The 19,959-nt window shown below is 47.0% G+C and overlaps 4 protein-coding genes across 5 annotated transcripts in view; 2 read left to right on the top strand and 2 right to left on the bottom strand.

Moving 5' to 3' along the window:
* The window catches only part of LOC114771712 (insulin receptor substrate 1-B-like), a 30,780-nt gene extending 27,075 nt beyond the window's left edge, over positions 1 to 3,705 (top strand). The window contains exon 4 of the mRNA XM_028965030.1: positions 912 to 3,705. Coding sequence (XP_028820863.1) covers positions 912 to 919 — 8 coding nt within the window. The 3' untranslated portion in view covers positions 920 to 3,705. The remainder of the gene's footprint in view (positions 1 to 911) is intronic.
* Positions 3,706 to 7,479: 3,774 nt separating this feature from the next.
* Positions 7,480 to 8,254, bottom strand: LOC114771721 (uncharacterized). The gene is made up of 2 exons (XM_028965046.1): positions 8,089 to 8,254; positions 7,480 to 7,941 (listed from the first exon to the last, which is right to left on the bottom strand). The coding sequence occupies exons 1-2, from the start codon at positions 8,252 to 8,254 to the stop codon at positions 7,493 to 7,495; spliced, it is 615 nt and encodes a 204-aa protein (XP_028820879.1). The 3' UTR covers positions 7,480 to 7,492.
* Positions 8,255 to 11,958: 3,704 nt separating this feature from the next.
* On the bottom strand, positions 11,959 to 12,865 carry LOC114771718 (RING finger protein 227-like). The gene is made up of 2 exons (XM_028965040.1): positions 12,432 to 12,865; positions 11,959 to 12,278 (listed from the first exon to the last, which is right to left on the bottom strand). Exons 1-2 carry the CDS (start codon positions 12,832 to 12,834, stop codon positions 12,220 to 12,222), a joined length of 462 nt encoding a protein of 153 aa, XP_028820873.1. The 5' UTR covers positions 12,835 to 12,865; the 3' UTR covers positions 11,959 to 12,219.
* Positions 12,866 to 15,222: 2,357 nt separating this feature from the next.
* LOC114771717 (uncharacterized) lies at positions 15,223 to 19,666 on the top strand. 2 transcript variants are annotated; one of them, XM_028965038.1, is made up of 3 exons: positions 15,223 to 15,429; positions 17,615 to 17,679; positions 17,773 to 19,666. In XM_028965038.1, the coding sequence occupies exon 3, from the start codon at positions 17,850 to 17,852 to the stop codon at positions 18,471 to 18,473; it is 624 nt and encodes a 207-aa protein (XP_028820871.1). In that variant the 5' UTR covers positions 15,223 to 15,429; positions 17,615 to 17,679; positions 17,773 to 17,849; the 3' UTR covers positions 18,474 to 19,666. The 2 variants fall into 2 exon arrangements, with proteins under 2 accessions (XP_028820871.1, XP_028820872.1); XM_028965039.1 differs by lacking the exon at positions 15,223 to 15,429 and adding an exon at positions 16,396 to 16,454.
* The last annotated feature ends 293 nt before the right edge of the window (positions 19,667 to 19,959 follow it).

Genomic DNA, 19,959 nt, shown 5'->3' with positions numbered 1-19,959 from the left:
CGATTAAACGTTTATAAAAGTGGGATTATGTTTAGGGGTGGTGAGCACTGCTCTTCTGCACAGCGAGCGAGTGTGCACTACTGTGTATGTGTTTGAAGTTGTTCGCGATGTTGGGGTGCACTAAATATAGTCAAGCGTAAACGGAGATTGTTGGTCGTAAACCAGGGTTTCCTCAGGCAGAGGGCGTGGCGGCCGAAATCGGACTGAATCAGGGAGGTGGACGTTCTCTCACCGATATCTCACTGTGCCGCGCGATGCTGTGTGTATCCGTCAGTGCAAAACCACTACGAGTTATTGTACATGCATGAAGTCCTGAAGTTAATGAAGTATAAAGGTCCAACAAAATAGGTCCTCGGTCTAATTGCAACGTCTTGCTTCAGCGTTATCTAGACAGTAATGCTTACAGTGACCTGGTAACCCGGGTTATTCCGGGGGGATGGGGAGGGGGGACCATACCGGCTGGTCCACTGTGGCGACCGCTGATGGGAGGAGCTAAAAGGAGACGACGGCGTTAACGTTTCCATCCGTCTCAAATGCACAAAAGCACTCCACCCGTAGCCTAAACATTCGCGCGGCAGGAGCACCACCCGACTATCAGCGGCACATGGGGAACCATAACAGCGCGGTGTTTGTGTGAGGCGGGCGTGTTAATGAGCTCCTCCCTACGTCCCCGTTGAAGCAGTTGTTGCGTTGTTCCATCTCCCTCGGCCGTTCGTGAGGACGGTGCGCTAATCGGTTTGAGTTGATTACCGAAGGCGCCGAGGCCACTTCGGTTCACTGAAGGACAGAGACGAGATCACGTGTGTAAGGCAACGCTCGTACCACACATGTCCTACTCGTCATCGTATTATTATTATTATTATTATTATTATTATTATTTAAACCGGCTTTCTCTCTCTTTTTCTACGCAGAGTGTTGAATATCCTCATCCGTTTCACCCTGGAGTTTGGACATCCGAAGAGCTCTCAGGTCCGGAGCCCAACACATCTCTCAAGCACTTTGGATTCAGAACTTTTATTCCTGTTTAGAAGTTAGTTGTTGTTGTTGTGGATGCTGACAGCAATCAGTGGAAATGTGCCAAAAAAAATAAATAAAAAAAAGCAAATGTCCCAAAGTCTCTCAGCAGCAGAGACCTGAGAACAAGAGACTGTACTGACAGACTGCCAATCAGGAGCCGGAGATGTTTCTTGATCCTCAGAGATGGTGGCGCAGGATTCCATCGTCAGTCTTCAAACGGCCAACGATGATACAGCGACAGGGCAACCTCTGAATGCCGTTTTTTTTTTTCTTTTTTTTGGTTGTATTTTAGCGCGTGCTTGGTGCCCAGACTCATTAGCATCATGACAAGCACCGTCAAATTCAGCCCCTGGTGTTGTGCAGAAGTGCCTTGTGTTCGTGTGAATAGCCATGTTATTACCAACTACTGCAGTTTAGCTTTAACAGGGAAAAAAAGAAAAAACTTAACACAGGTTGGTTTGATATTTTTATAAATTTGAAGTAGAACTTTCATCCGTAGAATCAGCAAAGAAGAAAAAGAAAACACGCAGTGAATCGCTAGCGTATATATATTGTAAATAGTGTAATATATGAATGATGTGTACGAAATTAGCAACCAGTTGGCCTTATAGTGCTTAGTTTGAACAGTTCGACCCATAGCCAATAGCCTCCCGTCCAAAGTCAGTAATGCAAACACAATCAGCGTACACTTGGCAGAGCACTTAACCTCAATTTCACACTCCCACAGTCCATCCGAACTGCTTTTCATCCTCACCACCGGAATTTCACATTTTCAGTGCTTTGGCTTTGCATTAAAAAATGAAGTGCCTTCTGTCTTTCTCTGTGTGTTTTCCCCTCTTATCGTTTGATGCCTTTTTTTGTGGTGTTAGGGATGAGTAAGTATTTGATGAGTTTTTTTTTCTTCCCCAATTTGCATTATTATACCACACCCCTCCATTGGAGTCGGAAGCTATTTTGCAGTAAGCGTTAAGACTCGCGCACCTCGGTGAAGGCGTTCGCTGTCATATACGGATGCACCACTAGATGGAGCCAGCCAACGAGTTTCCAATTGAGCAACGCAATACACGTTTTATATTGCCCCCTTTTTGACTCCGAAAGTGATTACGAAAGACAGTAAATTAAGAATCACACATATTAATGGTTTCATTTTAATACATTGAAGCATATTGCTAAATGAATGTGCAATTGGCAATTGATGTTTTATGACATTTGCAAAAACTGGTGCTAAATCCTTGTGTTATTTTATGACAAAGGGGTATAATATGTCATCGTTACTCAATAAACTTACAAACATTTGGATTTTATATATATATATATATGTATATGTTATTAACAATTAACATTTTTTTCCTCTAGCATCAAAAAGTTGTTTATCAAATGGTGCTAAACCAAAACTAAAGCTTTAGGGTTTTTATTTGCCAAAGGGAAAAAAAGAGGGGAAAAAACACATTCATAAATGTACTCTTTTGCGTTTGTCTGTGAAAATGTACGTGTGCCCGAGACGTCACCGCTCTGACCATCGCTTAGTCTTCACGCGGCTTTGACTTTCATCTTTTATGAAAACACACACTTGTCTCTTCGTCTGTGGCGTGCTCATAACTAACGTTTAAAAACTACAAGCCACCGGTGAATGAACGCTTTGAGCCGAACCATTGGCTGGAACATGTAAACGTAACTTTGTTAATGGTGGTAAGCCCTGGCCTCCTGCAGGCCTCTGGCATGAAGGTGAGGGCCCCACATGACAGAAATGCATAGGCTAGTCGTGCACACATCATTTCGAAATCCTTAATGGTAGACCTGTACAATTATTGTAACAGAATGCCTGCAATTCTTGTGTCCATACATACAAACCATACATTTGAAATGACATGTTAGGTCCTTGCCGATGAAACCCAAATAGTGTGTTCCCCATGAATTCAGGTTTCTTTTTCAATTCTTAAAATTTTAAATTCTATCAACAGTTTTTCACACACACACACACACACACACACATATATATATATAAAAAAAACCCTTCCTTTTTGTTGTATTCTTTTTTAAACCTCCTCTACAACTGTAGTAGCTGCTGATGACAAAATGGCATCTTTAACCATCTTTAAGCAGTCATGTGAGAAGCTGAAGCCGCGCTAAGCCGTAAACGAATGCAGTTTCTGTGGAGCTGATGTAGGTAGTGTACTGTTACGGATTTGTGTTGTTTTATTTTAATCGCTCGGTTATGGTACTTGAAGCGCTCCTACACATTGTGAATTTGTGTCTTTCAAGGTTCATGACTGACTTCATGCCAGAGTTTAATTTTGACCTCATCGGGGTGAAAATGCTACTCGAGTCCGCGTTGGCCTGGCTGGTTGTGTGGCCTCTGCAGCACGCATGACATCATTTCTGGGACATGACGCATAACGAACCGACTTTATTGCATCCAGATTTTGGTTTAGACAATAACCCTCAGTGGTCTCCGCCGTCGAGGTGGGAAAAAAGCCCACATTGTGTCCCAGTTAAAGCCAAGAGTGCTGCATTAGCACGGCAGACACCCGGGACGGTTGCTTTGGTCAAGCCCTTAAATGACACGTTTACGGCCTGTAGCCAGCCTGCGCCCGTCCTCCTGTCCCGGTCCCGCCGCTCCGTGCAAGCACCCGGTCCTGGGAGCGTCTCTTCGATGGGTGGGGGGTTTTCAGTTTTGATTTTTTTTTTCGTGGTACAGTACTGATTATATCTGTCTGTGTTGTGGACAGGTTGAACTCTGTTGATTGTACAAAAAGAAGGAGAAAAATACCCAACCCATGTAAACCCAATTTGTGTCTGATTTGTTTTTGTGTGTGTGTGTGTGTGTGTTGTAAGTTGATCAATTACACTGGACATACGAGCGAGGACATCAATACAAGGTAATACATCAGGATGGCCAGTCTAACATTACTCCGCCAGTTGGCTGACAGCTCCACTCGCTGCCAGAAACCGGACCGGGTCTGTCGCGTCGGCGGCGTGTGTGACCGTGTGTATCGCTGACCTGCGCTATCGTGTGACATCGGCGCTGAAAGAGAATTCCTCCGGTCTCGAGCTCATCCTCAGCCCGGCTCTTGTCGCTGTCTGTCTCGCATTGTTGCCAGGCCCCGTCTGCGTGTACAAGGAGGGCTGACACAGGCCCAGCAGCTGGCGGGGCGCAGGTTCCACCCGTGACCCCCCCTACACACTCCCTCGGGTGCGTCTACCTGCTTCTGTTCACCCGTTCTACCCGGGGGTCCGCCCGTTGTGCCAGGGACGTCCCCAGGGTTTGGACCGACCTGCTGCTACTGTCCTGAACACGCGGATGAATGGGGAAGGCCTTTACCCACAATGCCTCTGTGTCTGGGAGACTCGGGTGTGTGGAGATTTCGGGCTCGGTTGAAACCGCGAGGGCAGATGAGGGGGTAGGGAACGAACAATGGCCCGTCCACAAGAATAAAACAGGAAAATAAATGACTGCTTTGTCCCAAGCCGAACAGCTGATCAGTGCCAGGGGCCAAGTTCTTGCACCAGAACGGCATTCTGGGACATAGATGGCGCAAGGTGAAGAACACAGAGTCCAGACGCTGCCCCTGTGCAAGCTGGGTATGGTGGAGGGCTGGCAGACGTTGATGTCACATGTTTGGAGAACAGGCCGTCTAGCCAACCCAGTGTTAGCAGGTGTGTGTGTGTGTGTGTGTGTGTGTCTGTGTATATTGGCGGGCCATCTGGCTCCTCCCAGGTTTAAGTTTAGTCTTCTGTACCAAAACTAAGCAGAACGGCAAAGTTACCGTCTGGAAATCCCAATTCTTGGAACCACTTCGTATGGGAAGATCAATAGCGATAAAGAAAAAAATCACATAAATCCATAATTTAGTTTGAGCAAAATCACTCCCAGAAGAGCAAAAAAAAAAAAAAAAAAAACTTTATTATGAAAGCAGCCTCATTCTAAAAATGAATATATATATATATATACACACATATATATAATGAAAAAATTCTTATTCGTTACACTAAACCAAAATATATTTATTTTGTTCATTTGAAGAGCACATACACAGTTGGGGCTGAAGAGATAAATTATACTATCACTTGTATCATGTTTTGAGATACAGTAACGCACGGGAGTTCCAAATAAAGGAGTTTATGCCGGTTCTAAATAATTAAATGTTTCACAATGTTTTTTTTTATTATTGTCCTATAAAGTTATTTCTCCCCTATTTAATAAAAAATAAATAAATAAATAAAACATTATTGCACCACACGAACCTTCCCATTCCCTAGACATCTCTTAGCGCCTATACACACATCCCCGCAGCCCCCCCCAACACACACACACACACACACTTTACCCTGCTGGCAGCTTTACGGGAAGTCCTCTTACTTTATTACTTCCTCTTTGGCCAGAAGAGACAGGAAGGCCACTCAGTGTATGAGGCGGAAATAGCTGCCGTCCCACTCCAGAGGCAGCCATGCCACAATAAACCCTGCGTTTGGGACCTCGGGCCTGAGAGACTATTTTTGGGGCGCTTAAATTGCTTGATTGTTCGCTCGCAGGCCCGAAAGTCTCAACATTTTGCGTGGCATTCTCGCCCTCGGATGCTAATCCCTTTCCCACACAGCTCGTGTCCCCTTTTTATGCCACTCTAATGCTATGCATGGGGGTCCGGGGTGGTTGAGGTGAACGAGTTCACTTGTGCCCGATCAATATGGAGAGGGCACAGCGACACACGAGGTAATCTAATCTCGGCACGCCCCGGACGGCTCTTCGCTTTCATGTATTTCTGCTTTGGCATTAAAAAAAAAAGGAAGTCGGCCCCCAACCATCACCCCAGACCCCCCCTTCCCCCTCTTTCTCATAGTGTACTTTAGCAAACAAAAAGCCTTTTTTCCTCTCTCTCTCTCTCTCTCTCTCTCTCTCTTCCCCTCCCACCCAACCGTACAGCTCCCACCCCCGGCTTCCCCCTCTTTGCACTCGTTGGCCCATGGGAAAAGTGGACAGTAAATTTAATGGGTTTTATTGACTCGGCGTCCGCGTCGCCCCAGTTGCCGCCTGTGTAAACTCGCCGCCGTCGGGGAGACGGGCGGCCCGGGTGTTTCGCAGAGCACAAAATGGCACACGGAGCGGCAGGGAGAGAGGGAATTACAGGGTGCGGAGAGCCGAAGGGGGGGGGGAAGAGGGGCGTCTGTGGGGCCTCCGTATTTTATTTTTCCTTGAAAGCTCGCCGAGAGCCTTGCACTCATGGTACAGAATTCCCCTATCCAGCCCGAGGGACGGAGGGAGGGAGGGAGGGAGGGAACGAAAAACGGGCGGAAAAACAGTACAGCGGGGGCATGTTCACACAAACTTCGACTGATGCAGACGCCAGTCTGTGAGTGAAAGTTAGGAGGGCGGGTGGCTCGGAGATTGACACCCCCCCCCCTCCCCATTATGCCACCCTCCCTCCCTCAACCCCTGAGCCTGTATGGCAGTTGGGCTCTGTAAAAGCTAAGCTTGTGACGGGCTTCCCCCCGGTGGGAAAAGGTCAAAGGCCGCGGCGCGTGAATAAGAGCGTCGCCGCTTTGATTCGAGCCAGGCTTGGAGTCCAGCTTTTATCTGTCACTACGGATTGAAACGAATGCATGTGCATCCCACGCCTGTCGCGACCCGCCCTGATATATACGCACACACACACACACACACACACAAAACGCATGAGCCCAGCCTCGGTCTACAAAGGGGGGAAAATGATCAGACACAAATGTTAAAATCAAGATAATTAGGACGAGTTGGGTTAATTGGCCAGTTTACTGTATTCAGGGTTTACTTGTGCGCTCCCCGAACAACCGAACGTGGAGAAAATGGAAAAACAAACCCAGAAACCCCCAACGCAGCAACTTTCAACCGTGACCTCCAGGCTCCCTCTAGTGGTGAAAGATCCTCTGCAAAACCATCTGCACTAGATGTTAAAATGTAATGTAATAAAAGTTATAAAAAAGGAACAACGATGTGAACCACACACCCACAGATGCGTCTAAATGCTTTAAACAGCAATGGGAACGCTCGCGTTGGCGCATCAATCAAAGGGAAAAACCAGTCATTTATCTACTGAGGGAGCACATTCTACATTTAACCACAATCAAATTTCCAGTAAGACCAGATTCAAAACCCCCGGAACAAGAGGAGGGTTGCTGCAAGACTTTGGAGGAGTAGCTGATGTGGTCTTTTGTCTTTGGGATACGTAATACGGGTTAAAAACAGAAATACGATCGTTTTGCAGGAAACAAACCATAATAAATCAGATAAAAGAATGAGACGAAAGAAAAGAGGGAAACCGAGCATGAAGGCATTTCAAATTTCAAAGGCTTTATTGAAACGTGACCCTCGCAGCAGATTAGCTCCATTCCAAGGCATACAAGAGGAACATGAGTGCATTAAATGGTGTCAGCCCATTGGTCAGCGCCTTGGGAGTCCAAGCCGCATCACATGTAGCGGGGGGAAAAGCTGCGAGACTGCGGCTCATCCAGCAATGGGGTTAGACGGAGTGAAAAGCGTGCTGCTGGTGATGTCAGAAACGCCGACTGGCTTGAAATGAATTGTGACTTTTTGGTTACCATTTGCAGAAGAGAGCCCTGTGGAACTCACCATTGGCTGACCAACCACCACGTTACCTTTCGCTCTTCTAATCTGAGTGAAGCCAGTGATCGCAGGGTCCGAGTGGGCCGCGTCGTTCAGAGCTCCTCCTTCGCTTACATATATTTTGCTGTTCTCCGTTGCCAACTGCAGAAGTACAGGAGCAGGTTCGTTACTGCTGATCGTGAACTGCGTGGTGCTGGTTCCGTTTTGAACAGTGTCCTCCTCCAGATCGGAACCGGCGGTCACAAAAGGACCCAGAGTCTCTGAAACTGGTTCAGAGTTGAACGTAATGGGTTGATCCACGTCCTCGGCTTTTGGACCAGCAGAGGGTGCTGTAACATCAAAAGTAGTAGGAAACTCATGGTTACTCACTGTTGCGCCAGTCAAATCCTCTGACATTGTCCCATCCTGTGTGGGGACGTAATCAGCAAAGTCATCAAGAGTGACAGATGTTTGTGTTGCTCCTGTAGTGTTCTGACCTTGTGTACCAGCTGATCGCTGAAGTCCAAACGTTGGAGCAAGGTTCTCTCTTTGCTCTGGACCTCCACTGTCATTTGATTGGATCTGCCATTGTTCATTTCCATCCTCAATAACATCCTTGGTTGGAACACTTGTCCTGGCTACATCTGTGGCAGCAGACCCCATCTCAGTGCTGGTGGGATAAAACTCACTCTCTGTCAGAACATCTTGGTGTTGAGTGGTCATCAGTGTGGGGTCATTAGTTACATGTGAAACGTTTACCGGTTTGAAAACTGATGATTCATTTCCTTCCAGGGATCCACGGTCTTCGGAATAAAGTGCATCTTCGCTGTGGACGCCGTCATGGACGTCTTCAACCTGAAAAATGCTGTTGGCTATGGAACCCTGAGGAGCATTTGTAATATTTGGCTCTTGCTCGACTCCTTGGTATTTCGTGCTGTCTTGATAAAGGTCTTCCTGTTTGGGGATTAAATTGTACATGATTGTTGTCTGGGGGTCACTGGATGGTTTGACAATGGCATTCTCACCTTGAGGAGAATCTTTTGGGTTAGAGCTGTTGTACAAGGGGTTGCTGTGGCCCAATTGACCTTGACTAGGGTTCGTCTTCCGATACAAAATATGGAGAGGCTGCAATGTCCGCCAAATGCTGCCAGCCTTTGGTTGGCTGCTGGAGACAGTTGGCCTTTGACCACTTACACCATTAGCGATTTCACCAGTGGGCCCATTTTTTGCCATGAAACTGCTAGGCTCAGTACCACTGAAGGCAGAATCTTTTGCACGCGCTTGATATCGGATTATATTAGGGAAGAGAGGTAGTCCAGATTGAGCTCCTCCAAGACCGTAGTTATTGTTGCTTGGAACGCCGCTACGGGTTTGTGCAACAGCACTAAAAGGTGTCCAAGCTGGACGCGAAGATAAACCAGAGGGGGGAGTGAATTCTTGAGACACCTGGTTACTGAACTGTCCTGGCCTAAAGATGCCAGCTGCTGGTAATCCCGCCTGGTTGTTTCTGATGGTGGCAGTGGGTTTGATCAAGTTTAGGAAAGACCGGACTTTACTCTGAGCATCTTCAGACGGAGAAAACCCTGCATTGCCGGGAGAGGAAGCGGCAGCACCAGAAACAGGTCCAAAGATCGGAAGGCTCTGCTGCACAAAAGGATACTTCATTGGATTGCTGGACCAAACATTTCCATAGGCCCTAACCTGCGGTTTGCTTTCTGTGGTAGGGTAGCCATCGTTGTTGCCTTCATCTTCCTGCTCTTTGCCATGATTTCCTTGCAATTTATCTGTTTCTAAGCTATTGTAGGATGACCTCATGCCATAGAGTTGGACATGACTCAGTAAAGGGGACACATTGCCGGACGAGCGCGGACCGAACCCAGTGAAAGAGTGACTCACTCTGACGTCCTCCTGAGGTCCTGAGCCACGGGGACTTGGCCAGTCGCCATTTAGCCTCGTGCTAACCTCGCTGGTATCCACTCTGCCGCCTTCTATTGCGTTCTTTCCTTGGTTGCTATTAAACGGATAGAATGAATCCTTTGAGGAAGGTTTTCCACTAGTGCTTGTTAACGTCATGTCTCTAGACTGCAGAAAAGCAGACCTGCCTCTAGGAACCACTTTAATCAAATTTTGCTGGCTTTTGTCGATATTTGAACTGGACACAAAAGAACTCATCGGAGGCAGAGTCCCATAAGAAAAGGGTCTGGCGCCATATGGCGGCACCTGGACGGTGTTAATGTTCCCTGGGAGCGGAACGGGGTTGCTGCTTGAGGCAGGTACACTCTGAGACCCTTTGAAAACATAGCTCGGCCACACTTGTACGAACGCAGTTTTTTTGCCCTTGTCTTTGAAGTCACCCACATTAGCGCTGACTTCGGACGAATCAGAAGACGGACTGGCACCATTAGATGCTGGGCCAAAGGTGACCGACTCAGAATAAAACGTGTCGCGAGGTACCAACCGGTCAGGCGCGGCCATTAGGCTTTCTGTAGATTGGACAACGTAAGAGGTGTGGTCGGCAGAAAGAGGCAGTTGGTCTTTAGATACTTGAACGTCTTCTGGGAAGAGACCAAAAAGCTGGGCAGACTTGCCACTACGAGCACTTTGTCTCATTATAGAGACGGTTTCATCAATTTTAAACACACTTGTAGGGCTTGTAGCAAGTTGACCAAATTTCTGATAATCAGAGGAGGCGTCCATTGGTTGCTTTGGTCCTGCTGAAGCGTCCCATGCCACACTGCTGGATGAAGACTGGACTTCTCTGGAAACGGATGCATGCCTGCTGATGTTTGCCTGGTCTGTACCAGATGCACCATCACTCTGGGGAACATCCAAACTTCCTGCGGACGCCCCAGCAGGACGCATTGGCGGAACACTCTGGACGTCTTGGCTGCTGCTAGGTTCGATGCCACTGAAGACATCCCTGCCTTTAGAAGATAAATACTGGCATAGGTAAAACACATTAATGCAATATGTATTTATTTTTTATTAGTTACGTTTTACTACCGATTAAATACGCACTTTTGCTGTGCTGCTTACCCATTTCTGACTCATTACAGTACACTTGTTCTGGGGTTAATGCCAACGTTAAACAGACCAGACCAAGTCTGTGGAACAAAGCGCTTTGTGAGGAAACTCATTTCACGATGCCAAAGCAACGTGACTTACATCGAGACACTTACCGCACGTAAAACCTCAGAAGCGCCATATTCAAGGCAGGCGCACATAAAACCAACAGACAGGCGCAACGACAAAAAGGGCACGAACGCACAAGACACCGGTTTCACGGGCTAGCCTGCCACACCGAACGTGCAGATCTGGGCACGCTCCGCATCAGCGGACAAGCCGCAGCTGCACGGCCTGGGAAAAAGGTGGGCGGAGCCACTCTGATTGCTTCCAATTACCTTTGTTGCTGATCACCGGTCGTCAGGGGTTCATGGCGTTCTCCTTTCAACGTTCGTTTGAGGCGGATCCTGGTTTTATATCCTCAGGGCAGGGAAGAGCTTAAGCATTTATATGTTGGCCCGTTGCTACACTGTCACGCTTTTTAATTGCCAAAGTGATTTGCAGCTCCCCATGGGCACAAGGGGCGTTGCCGCCTGTTTATCCAGTTTGGTGAAGTTGCTCTGTCTGTGGCAAACAGGCCGGGTAATCTTCTCAAATGGCAGCCGAGCCGACGCCCACACAACCGAAACGTGAGCCAGGTACATTGCATTACACACCCGCTGACAGGTTTTTTTTACCATAAATAGACGGGGCGCCGTCCAAGGCTGCACGCGAGCATGATGACATACTTGTAAGTGTGACGGTGTGACGAGGGCCAAAGTTCTGACTGAGCAAACAGAAACTTGACGCGAGGTGACATCACCGCAATGCAAGTCGCATTGTGATGTTTCTGTGGCTACGCATGCAAAAACATTCGTCCCGCGCTCAACATTTTCCAGCGGGAACACCTGCATTATGATATATCCAGACAGCACATATCTATTTATTTTGGAACATATAAACCTTAAAAGACTGAGTCCATTATACAAATCAAAGTGAAAATTAGTACATCCATCTCTGCTTAAGTCTCGTCCTGTATTCCTTTCTTTGTAAAATATATTAAAAAGTGATTGTCACATGTGATACACAGCAGCAGAGCACACAGCGCACACAGTGAAATTAGTCCTCTGCATTTAACCCATTACCCTGAGTGAGCAGTGGGCAGCCATGACAGGCGCCCGGGGAGCAGTGTGTGGGGACGGTGCTTTGCTCAGTGGCACCTCAGCGGATCGGGATTCGAACCGGCTGATTACAGGGCCGCTTCCATAACCGCTAGGCAAGATGTTGAATGCCATACATACAATAAATGACAAAATAAAAAAAAAAACTTTGTATAAAATCATTTATTTCATGTACAAAACCGTATGAAAATAAATAGCAGAAGAAGCAAAAACATGGAACAGCTTTGCGAATAAATAGCTCAGAATACTATACAAAACCCAGAATACTGAATGAAATGCGACTTTGGCCGCAGACGTGACCCATATGGACGGGTAGAGCCACCGTGACCCGGCTCCAGGTTCAGGGTGTCACGTCCATGTAGACAAGGCTGGTACCAGATGGGCATCTTGTGCGGCGTTCCTGCGTCACATAAGGTAACTCGCCATGATGACGATGTCCCTCATGTCTTCATTGGTCATACAATCTAAGACATAACCAAGAGAGAAAATTAGACAAACTGGATTCGAATACTAGATCTACTCATAAAAGAGCTTCATGTTAAACCAGAGCTGAATCTAGTCTGACTAGTGCTATAGCACGACATTATAGATGTGATGCACGGAATAGGACCGCTTACCGTGGCCTGGTCTCGACTCGTTCCCGATCACTTTGTTGCAGAAGCGTTTGAAGGACTTCCACACCTTCCCGGACCTGGACCGGGGGCTTGGCGCTCTGTCACCGTCGATGTCGTGCTGGCACGGGCTCTCCGGCCCCTCGTCGTCCGACAGGCTCTCGGCGTCCGGGACTCCCGCGGAGACCAGACGCCCCAGGGCGGCCTCGTCCACCGGCAGCAGCCCCCTGACTTCGCCGCCCGGCACCGCGGTGGGGTGGCGGCACAGCGGGCACACGACCTTCGCGTCCCCGGCCATGGTGGCCAGGCAGCTCTCGCAGAAGGTGTGTCCGCACCGGAGCTCCCGGGGACACCGGCGGCCGCTGTTGTATCGCCAGTAGCAGATCCCGCACTCCACGTCCGGACTCATCGCTGCCGGGGAGCGGAGCCCGGCGCGCCGCATATGAACTCGCGGTGGGCGGGGCGGAGGCTCCGGGGCGACGTGCCTGCGGGCGTAAACAAAACAGCGTGACGTCATACGTCACCAGGCACGTCCCTCGCGCCGACGGAAGTAAAGGACACGGCACGAGCGGTGCTGCGTGGCACGATGCTAATCATTTCAGCCTGAAGTGGCAACGTCTGAGCTCTGGTTTGGTTATTTCAGAGTGGGTTGATAAAATGGAGCCTGGAACTGGTCCACAGTGCAATACATTGTATTTAGTGATTGTCATTGAGAAACACTGCAGCACAGCACGCGGTGACACAACGAAATGTGTCCTCTGCTTTTACATTTACATTTACAGCATTTATCAGACGCCCTTATCCTGAGTTACAGGGACAGTCCAATTTAGGGCTAAGTGTCTTGCTCAGGGACACAAGAGGGTTCATAGGTGAGTGTGTTACACACTAGGCTACTACCCTTGGTGAGCAGTGGGCAGCCATGACAGGCGCATGGGGAGCAGTGTGTGGGGACGGTGCTTTTGCTCGGTGGCACCTCAGTGGCACCTTGGCGCTTCGGGATTCGAACCGGCAACCTTCTAACTACGGGGCCGCTTCCTTAACCGAAATTCAACATTTGAAAAAGAAATGTTTTCAGTCCTCTTTTAGAACTGCTCGTGGATTGTGGAGATGTCCATACATGCATTCTAGACCTTTTTTCATGTCTTGTGATTCAATGGCTCCTGACGAACACCGACCTCTTTCCCGACAAGGGGTGGCGAACCCGCGTGCTCTGAACAAAAATAATATTGAAAGCCGCCAGCGGCCGTGGGTGTGTGTGTCTAAAAAGTCCCGCAGGGAAGAGACGGATCGGGAAATGGCGTTGCCTCTCTGTTGCCACTGGCCTCAGGAATAATCAGATGTCAGGCTTTTAAAGGCCATGGATCACACTTTGCTTGAGTACACCAATCTCAAACCTTTATTCATCTATGACCTTATCAAAAACAACATGTGAACCTTTGGATAAAGTTTATTTAAGCTATATTTTAGTAGTTCTATACTATGTCATTACTATGGCCTGGTGGGTAAGGCTAGGGAAATCACAGGTTCAAGCCCCACTTACTTTCAATGTGTCCCTGAGCAAGACACTTAACCCTGAGTGTCCCCAGGGGGGCACTGTCCCTGTCACTACTGATTGTAAGTCGCTCTGGATAAGGGTGTCTGATAAATGCTGTAAAAATAATAATAAATCTAAATAACAATATAATAAAACCACACTATTCCTTTCTTTTCCGGGGCCATGATTTACAAGAATCCACCATTCTGGGGTGATAGTAGACTCGAGGGTAACAAACAACTTGTTACGTTTGTGTCCCAAAGCAGGACAGTTAAGCCTGAGTTATATTTGTCATCTGTATTTGTCATCTAAATGCAATGTAATTGTCAACAGTGACAGTTGACACACTAAAGTACAACAAATCACTTTTTCTAACAGTTGATATTTTAAGAGATCTTTGAGAGCCATGTAAGTGTTTTGCAGCAGGCGTGGTGCACAAAAGGCATGCCGGCGATCTGAAAGCTGGCACAGTGCGGCATGCTGGGACACGTGCGTTGTTGTTGTGCAGAGGTAACTCATTATAGTTCTGCAGGCTTCCCAAGAAGAGCTATGTCGTTGCTGGCTGTCCACCATGAGGAAGGAAGTTTAAACGTTTACCAGAGAAGCCATACAAGGCTGAGAAATAAAGTCGAACAGGTGAGAAACAAGTGTGCGCTAAAAAAATACATTCCATTATTCAATATGATTCAGAGACAGAGTTGACCTATGACCCCTCATGATGACGTTGTAAGTAAACAGGCACTATCCTAAAAATACAACTTCCGGACCGATTACTGTAAGTGCAGTAGGCTGATTGTAAGTCGCTCTGGATAAGGGCGCCTGATAAATGCTGTAAATGTAAATGTAAAACGGCTTTGTGAAAAGATCAGGTAGAAGCTGGAGTTCGGTGCTTTGCAGAACTGAACCCCTTCGATCCTAAACAGAAACGGATGAGCAAACAGGACTGATCCATAAGTCTTATTGCTCCTATAAAAAGGCCCGTTGTACCACTTGTGAATTGAGCAGACAGGCTTTCCATTAGTAACGTGCCAGTTGCAGTTGAAAGTCATTCAGCTCTGCAAGGTGCTACAAGCTGGGAGCCCCTGTGGGGTTTGGCAAGGGGCTATGGGCCCCTCTCCTGGTAACCAAGGCATTGCTAGGTAATAAATGTCTGGGAAACCAGGAGCGATGTGTGGGCAGGGGAGAAGACATGGCATCGGGGGACAGCGTCGAAGGGGCGTTGACTGGGAGACCGCCCTCAGACAGCGAGCCAGAGACAAAATACTGGAAAAGGCCACACAATTGTACAGACTGGTACTGATATGAAGACGTGTGACTGAAGGAGAACAACACACACGTGCGTCATCAAGCCATCACGGCCCGTCTTTTCTCTCCGCTTCAGCGGCATCCGAACAGCGTGATAAGCATGGACAATCTGTTTGGCAGGTAGTGGTGGACCAAAATCTTCCATCAGACAAAGTGAATTCTAAGGTGAGTACGTCCCGACTTCTTTCAATGTTCAGTAGAGGCCAACCCTCATGATTCTAGAAAGTACAAGTGCAAGTGCATCTTAAAAAAATGACATTATAAAACAATCAGTTTGTAACGTGCAATTTAATTTAATTAAAAACCTTTTCACAATAGTTTTTATGATGCACTGGTATTTTCTCAGATTGTTTCACAAGGCACCTATATTCCACAAATATTTCAGCATGTTGTGTATATCAAGATATAACAGTGTAAGTGTGTTAACATGCATAATGTGCTAGATTCCGTTGTAATGTGACAATATAATGGGGGAGATGTGCATGTTTCATATGTATTCATTGTCTGTCGAAAAAACAGCCTTATTCCACGTTGCTAAAAGTACATTTTATTACAATTTTACTGAATTATTTTTAGCTCCAGGCCTGAGGGAATGGTTGTAAACAACTTGATTGCAGCTGTTTTGCCTTACATCACCAGCTCCCTCCAAATAGTCATCTCTGCGGAGACTGAAATGGCCAGGTTACTGTCCCCTTGAGTGACCGTTGCCATGTGACAGACGTTATGGGATGTGATGTTGAAACAGATAGCTCCATGTAATTGAAATTATGGACAGCATTATTTGTCCACACATCCGAGCGAATCTTTAATTCATTTCAAAATTATGAGAAATTGTTACATGTATAAATTCTTTAACTTAAACAGATTAAACATTAGTACTGATGTGCTTATGTATGTATAGATATCTAGAGATACAGTACAGGCCAAAAGTTTGCACACACCTTCTCATTCAATGTGTTTTCTTTATTTTCATGACATTGGTGGATTCTCACTGAAGGCATCAAAACTATGAATGAACACATGTGGAGTTATGTACTTATAAAAAGTGGAGACCTGGCCTCCACAGTCACCGGACCTGAACCCAATCCAGATGGTTTGGGGTGAGCTGGACCGCAGAGTGAAGCCAAAGGGGCCAACAAGTGCTAAACACCTCTGGGAACTCCTTCAAGACTGTTGGAGAACCATTTCAGGTGACGACCTCTTGAAGATCATCGAGAGAATGCCAAGAGTGTGCAAAGCAGTAATCAGAGCAAAGAAACTAGAATATAAAACATGTTTTCATTTATTTCACCTTTTTTTGTTAAATCCATAACTCCATATGTGTTCATTCATAGTTTTGATGTGTTCAGAAAACACATTGAATGAGAAGGTGTGTCCAAACTTTTGGCCTGTACTGTATATCTAGATATTACCACTGTTTACCTGAAGGCATGATGGTGAGTTACTATTGCACCAATTATGGCATGTCTTAACCTTTTTTTTTTTTTTTTACCTTTTTAGAAGAAAAAAATCACTTTACCAACAGTGACAAGTGTTGGTAGTTGTTCATATATTGTTCATATTCTCTATTCTTCAGTAGGAGTAAAAAGAAAGAACAGAAGACAGGCCCTAGTTCACACAGACAGCATGACAGTGCAGCAGAAATCTGTTTATTGTGTTCTTCTATTTAGTTGTAAACTCTCAGAATAAAATGTTCCTGTTGTTGTATTTATTCGTTAACACACCCTAATTTGCTTGGTTCAGTGTTGTTAATAGATTGGGTCAGTGGTGGCCAAGCCGTTAAAGAAAGTGGCCCCGTAATCAGAAGGTTGTCGGTTCGAATCCCGATCCGCCGAGGTGCCACTGAGGTGTCACTGAGAAAAGCACCGTCCCCACACACTGCTCCCCGGGCGCCTGTCATGGCTGCCCACTGCTCACTCAGGGTGATGGGTTAAATGCAGAGGACAAATTTCACTGTGACAATCACTTCACTTCACTTCATTCTTAAAGATGGCCTTTTAGCCAACAGTGGGCCACAACCTCCTTGATGACCGGTTGTGATATACTGCTCTCTACTGGATGGATTACAAAGTTCAGCAAGAGGCCAAATCTTACATGTTTCACCTTTAAGCAAATAGATGTTGTTGGTTTTTTTTTCATTTCAGTTCTTTTCCCCATCTTTTTCGTCTGAGACTAGCTGGGTCTAGTATTTTGGGAACATCTGTGTAAGCTTTACAAGAAATGGGCCGAGGGCTGTTTTGATTACTGGAACACTCTCATTACCGTGATTAATTAACCTCATTTGGCTGAAAAGGTCACAAGAATTCGTCAGTACTGCTGCCTCATGAAAACGTTCCGCTTCTGTCAACAGGTTTGAGATCAGCTGGCCATATATCTTCCTGCTCCCGTGAACTTCCATAAACACAGCTGACCCTGGTAAGACATCCAAGGCCGAAACACATGCAAGTTTGGATAAAAAAGATCACAGCGCCGGTCACAATGTTCTTCTTCTTTCATTTCTGGGAATAGCGGAGAAACTCGAGACTTCTTAACAACACCCACACCCACCGTCTGGACTAAGATCAGAGAGACATCCAGGTCCTACAATGTCTGAGATCCCAGGGGTAGTTCAGGAGGAGAACCCAGGCTTGGGGGACCAAGGGGAGGTGGAGTGTCCCATCTGTTACCAGGAGTACAACCAGAGCAGCAAGTGCCCACGCATGCTGGAGTGTCTCCATGTCTTCTGCACCGAGTGCCTCCAGAGGATCCGGCACGCGACCCCTTGCTCTCCAGACCCGGAAAACCCAGCTTCCATCTCATGCCCCCTCTGCCGCCACCCTACGCAGCTGGAGACCGGCGATGCCCACGCCCTGCCCCCCAGCTCCAAAACCCTGTCTCGGCTGCCGCCCGTGTCTTTCCGCATGCCCATCTCCGTGGCAACGCGCCTGGCCACCACCGTCACCCAACGGGTGGTGGTGTCCCTTGAGTCCCGCGAGGCCCGGTTCATCATCTTGCCCACGGTGAGCCTGCGGGTGGAGCAAATGAGCGAGGAGGACGGGAGGAGGAGGAGGACCGCGGCGACTGCCGGGCTGGAGGGGGAGGCGGAGGCCTTCAGGCAGCAGCGTAAGAACTTGCTCTGCGTCCAGCTGCTGGCTGTGATCTTCTGGCTCATGTTTGTGTTCACCTGCGTCATCATGGTGGTGTTCGGCCCAAGTTTCTTCCACAGCTGAGGGAAAATGGACATGTCGCCCGGCCAGTGGGGGGTGGAAATAAAATACCCTCCCCGACCACAGAGAAGCAGCATTAGAAACCATGACAGCGAGGACTACTGTTATGTTTATATTTAGCATCTACACGCCCTACATCAGCGGTCAGTTTCTGACCCTTCCGGACAGCAGCGACACCGACGTTTGACACCAACGTCCTTGTTTGAATGGCAGTGGAGCTGTAAGAGGATCTCCTCTTAAAAGGACAAGATCTAAAATGTCCCTGTGGTTCCCTGTAGATTAAGTGTTCCTGATGGTATTCATAATTGTTAAACGAAAGCACAGCACGCGGTGACACAACTAAGCGCGCCCTCTGCTTTTAACCACGGCACTTTGCTCAGTGGCAGATCAGGATTCGAACCGGCGACCTTCCGATTGCAGTGCTGATTCCTTAACCTCCAGGGCCACCGCCGCCCCTGCAGGTTCTTTTACTCACACTGGCGGCGTAAGTGTATGGGTGTCTTGGGAAGTCGTGGAACATGGGGGAGGATAGGCCTCACCAAAAAGCCCTGTTCTTTATTGTAATTTCAATAACGCCAACATGCCTGCTGTGTTAAGGATGGTCCGACACACAATGCTGGGCTCACACTACGCGAATTCGGCACAACACAGTTTTGTCGTGTCCTGCAGATTTGTCTGAATACCAACATCAGGAGCAAGACATGGGCCTTGTTGTGTGACATGACTGAAGAACAGGGATGCCCTGTGAGACCCTGACGGAAAAGAACTCATACAGCGTGCTACTTCATAGCCACAATCGACAATAAGGGCGTGAACAACGACTAGAAGCACGCTGGTTGTATTGCTCTTCTTATGGAGCTGTGATTGGCCAATCTCACATGGTCACCAGACAAAAATATCCTGTTGTTCTCATCCTCTTTGAAAACAATGTTTTATTGTGGTACATAATTATTTTATATTATTTTTTATATATATAATGGCTGATCCCACGTCCTTTTTGGAAATCAAAAAATAATAAAATAATCATGTACCACTACTACAATATTGTTATTGATGAAAACAACAGAATATTCTTGTCTGGTGACCATGTGTGTTGTATATCATTTTATGATCAGTAATGTAGTTTTATAAAATTTTATGATAATAGAATTATCGAGAAATTAGACGAGAAACATCTCACATCTGGAGTTGTACACCAGTCAAAAAAGTGGGTATTTGTATATATATATACACACACACACACACACACACACACACACACACACACACACACACACACACACACACACACACACACACACACACACACTCCAGATGTGAGATGTTTCTCGTCCATACAGCTTGGCCAGTCTTCAACAGTGCTGAATGTGACTAAACCAGATGTTCTGCTTTAGGACCATATCTTCATACCCTACTTAGTGTGTAGTTTGTCTCCCTCATGTGGTTTTCCCATGAAGTTTATTTATTTTTTTACAATCTTATTTTTTAT

This window comes from Denticeps clupeoides, unplaced genomic scaffold (assembly GCF_900700375.1).
Source record: "Denticeps clupeoides unplaced genomic scaffold, fDenClu1.1, whole genome shotgun sequence".
Classification (NCBI taxonomy): domain Eukaryota; kingdom Metazoa; phylum Chordata; class Actinopteri; order Clupeiformes; family Denticipitidae; genus Denticeps; species Denticeps clupeoides.
The sequence above is the reverse complement of the archived record's forward strand: the minus strand, read 5'-3'. Positions and strand labels throughout refer to the sequence as shown.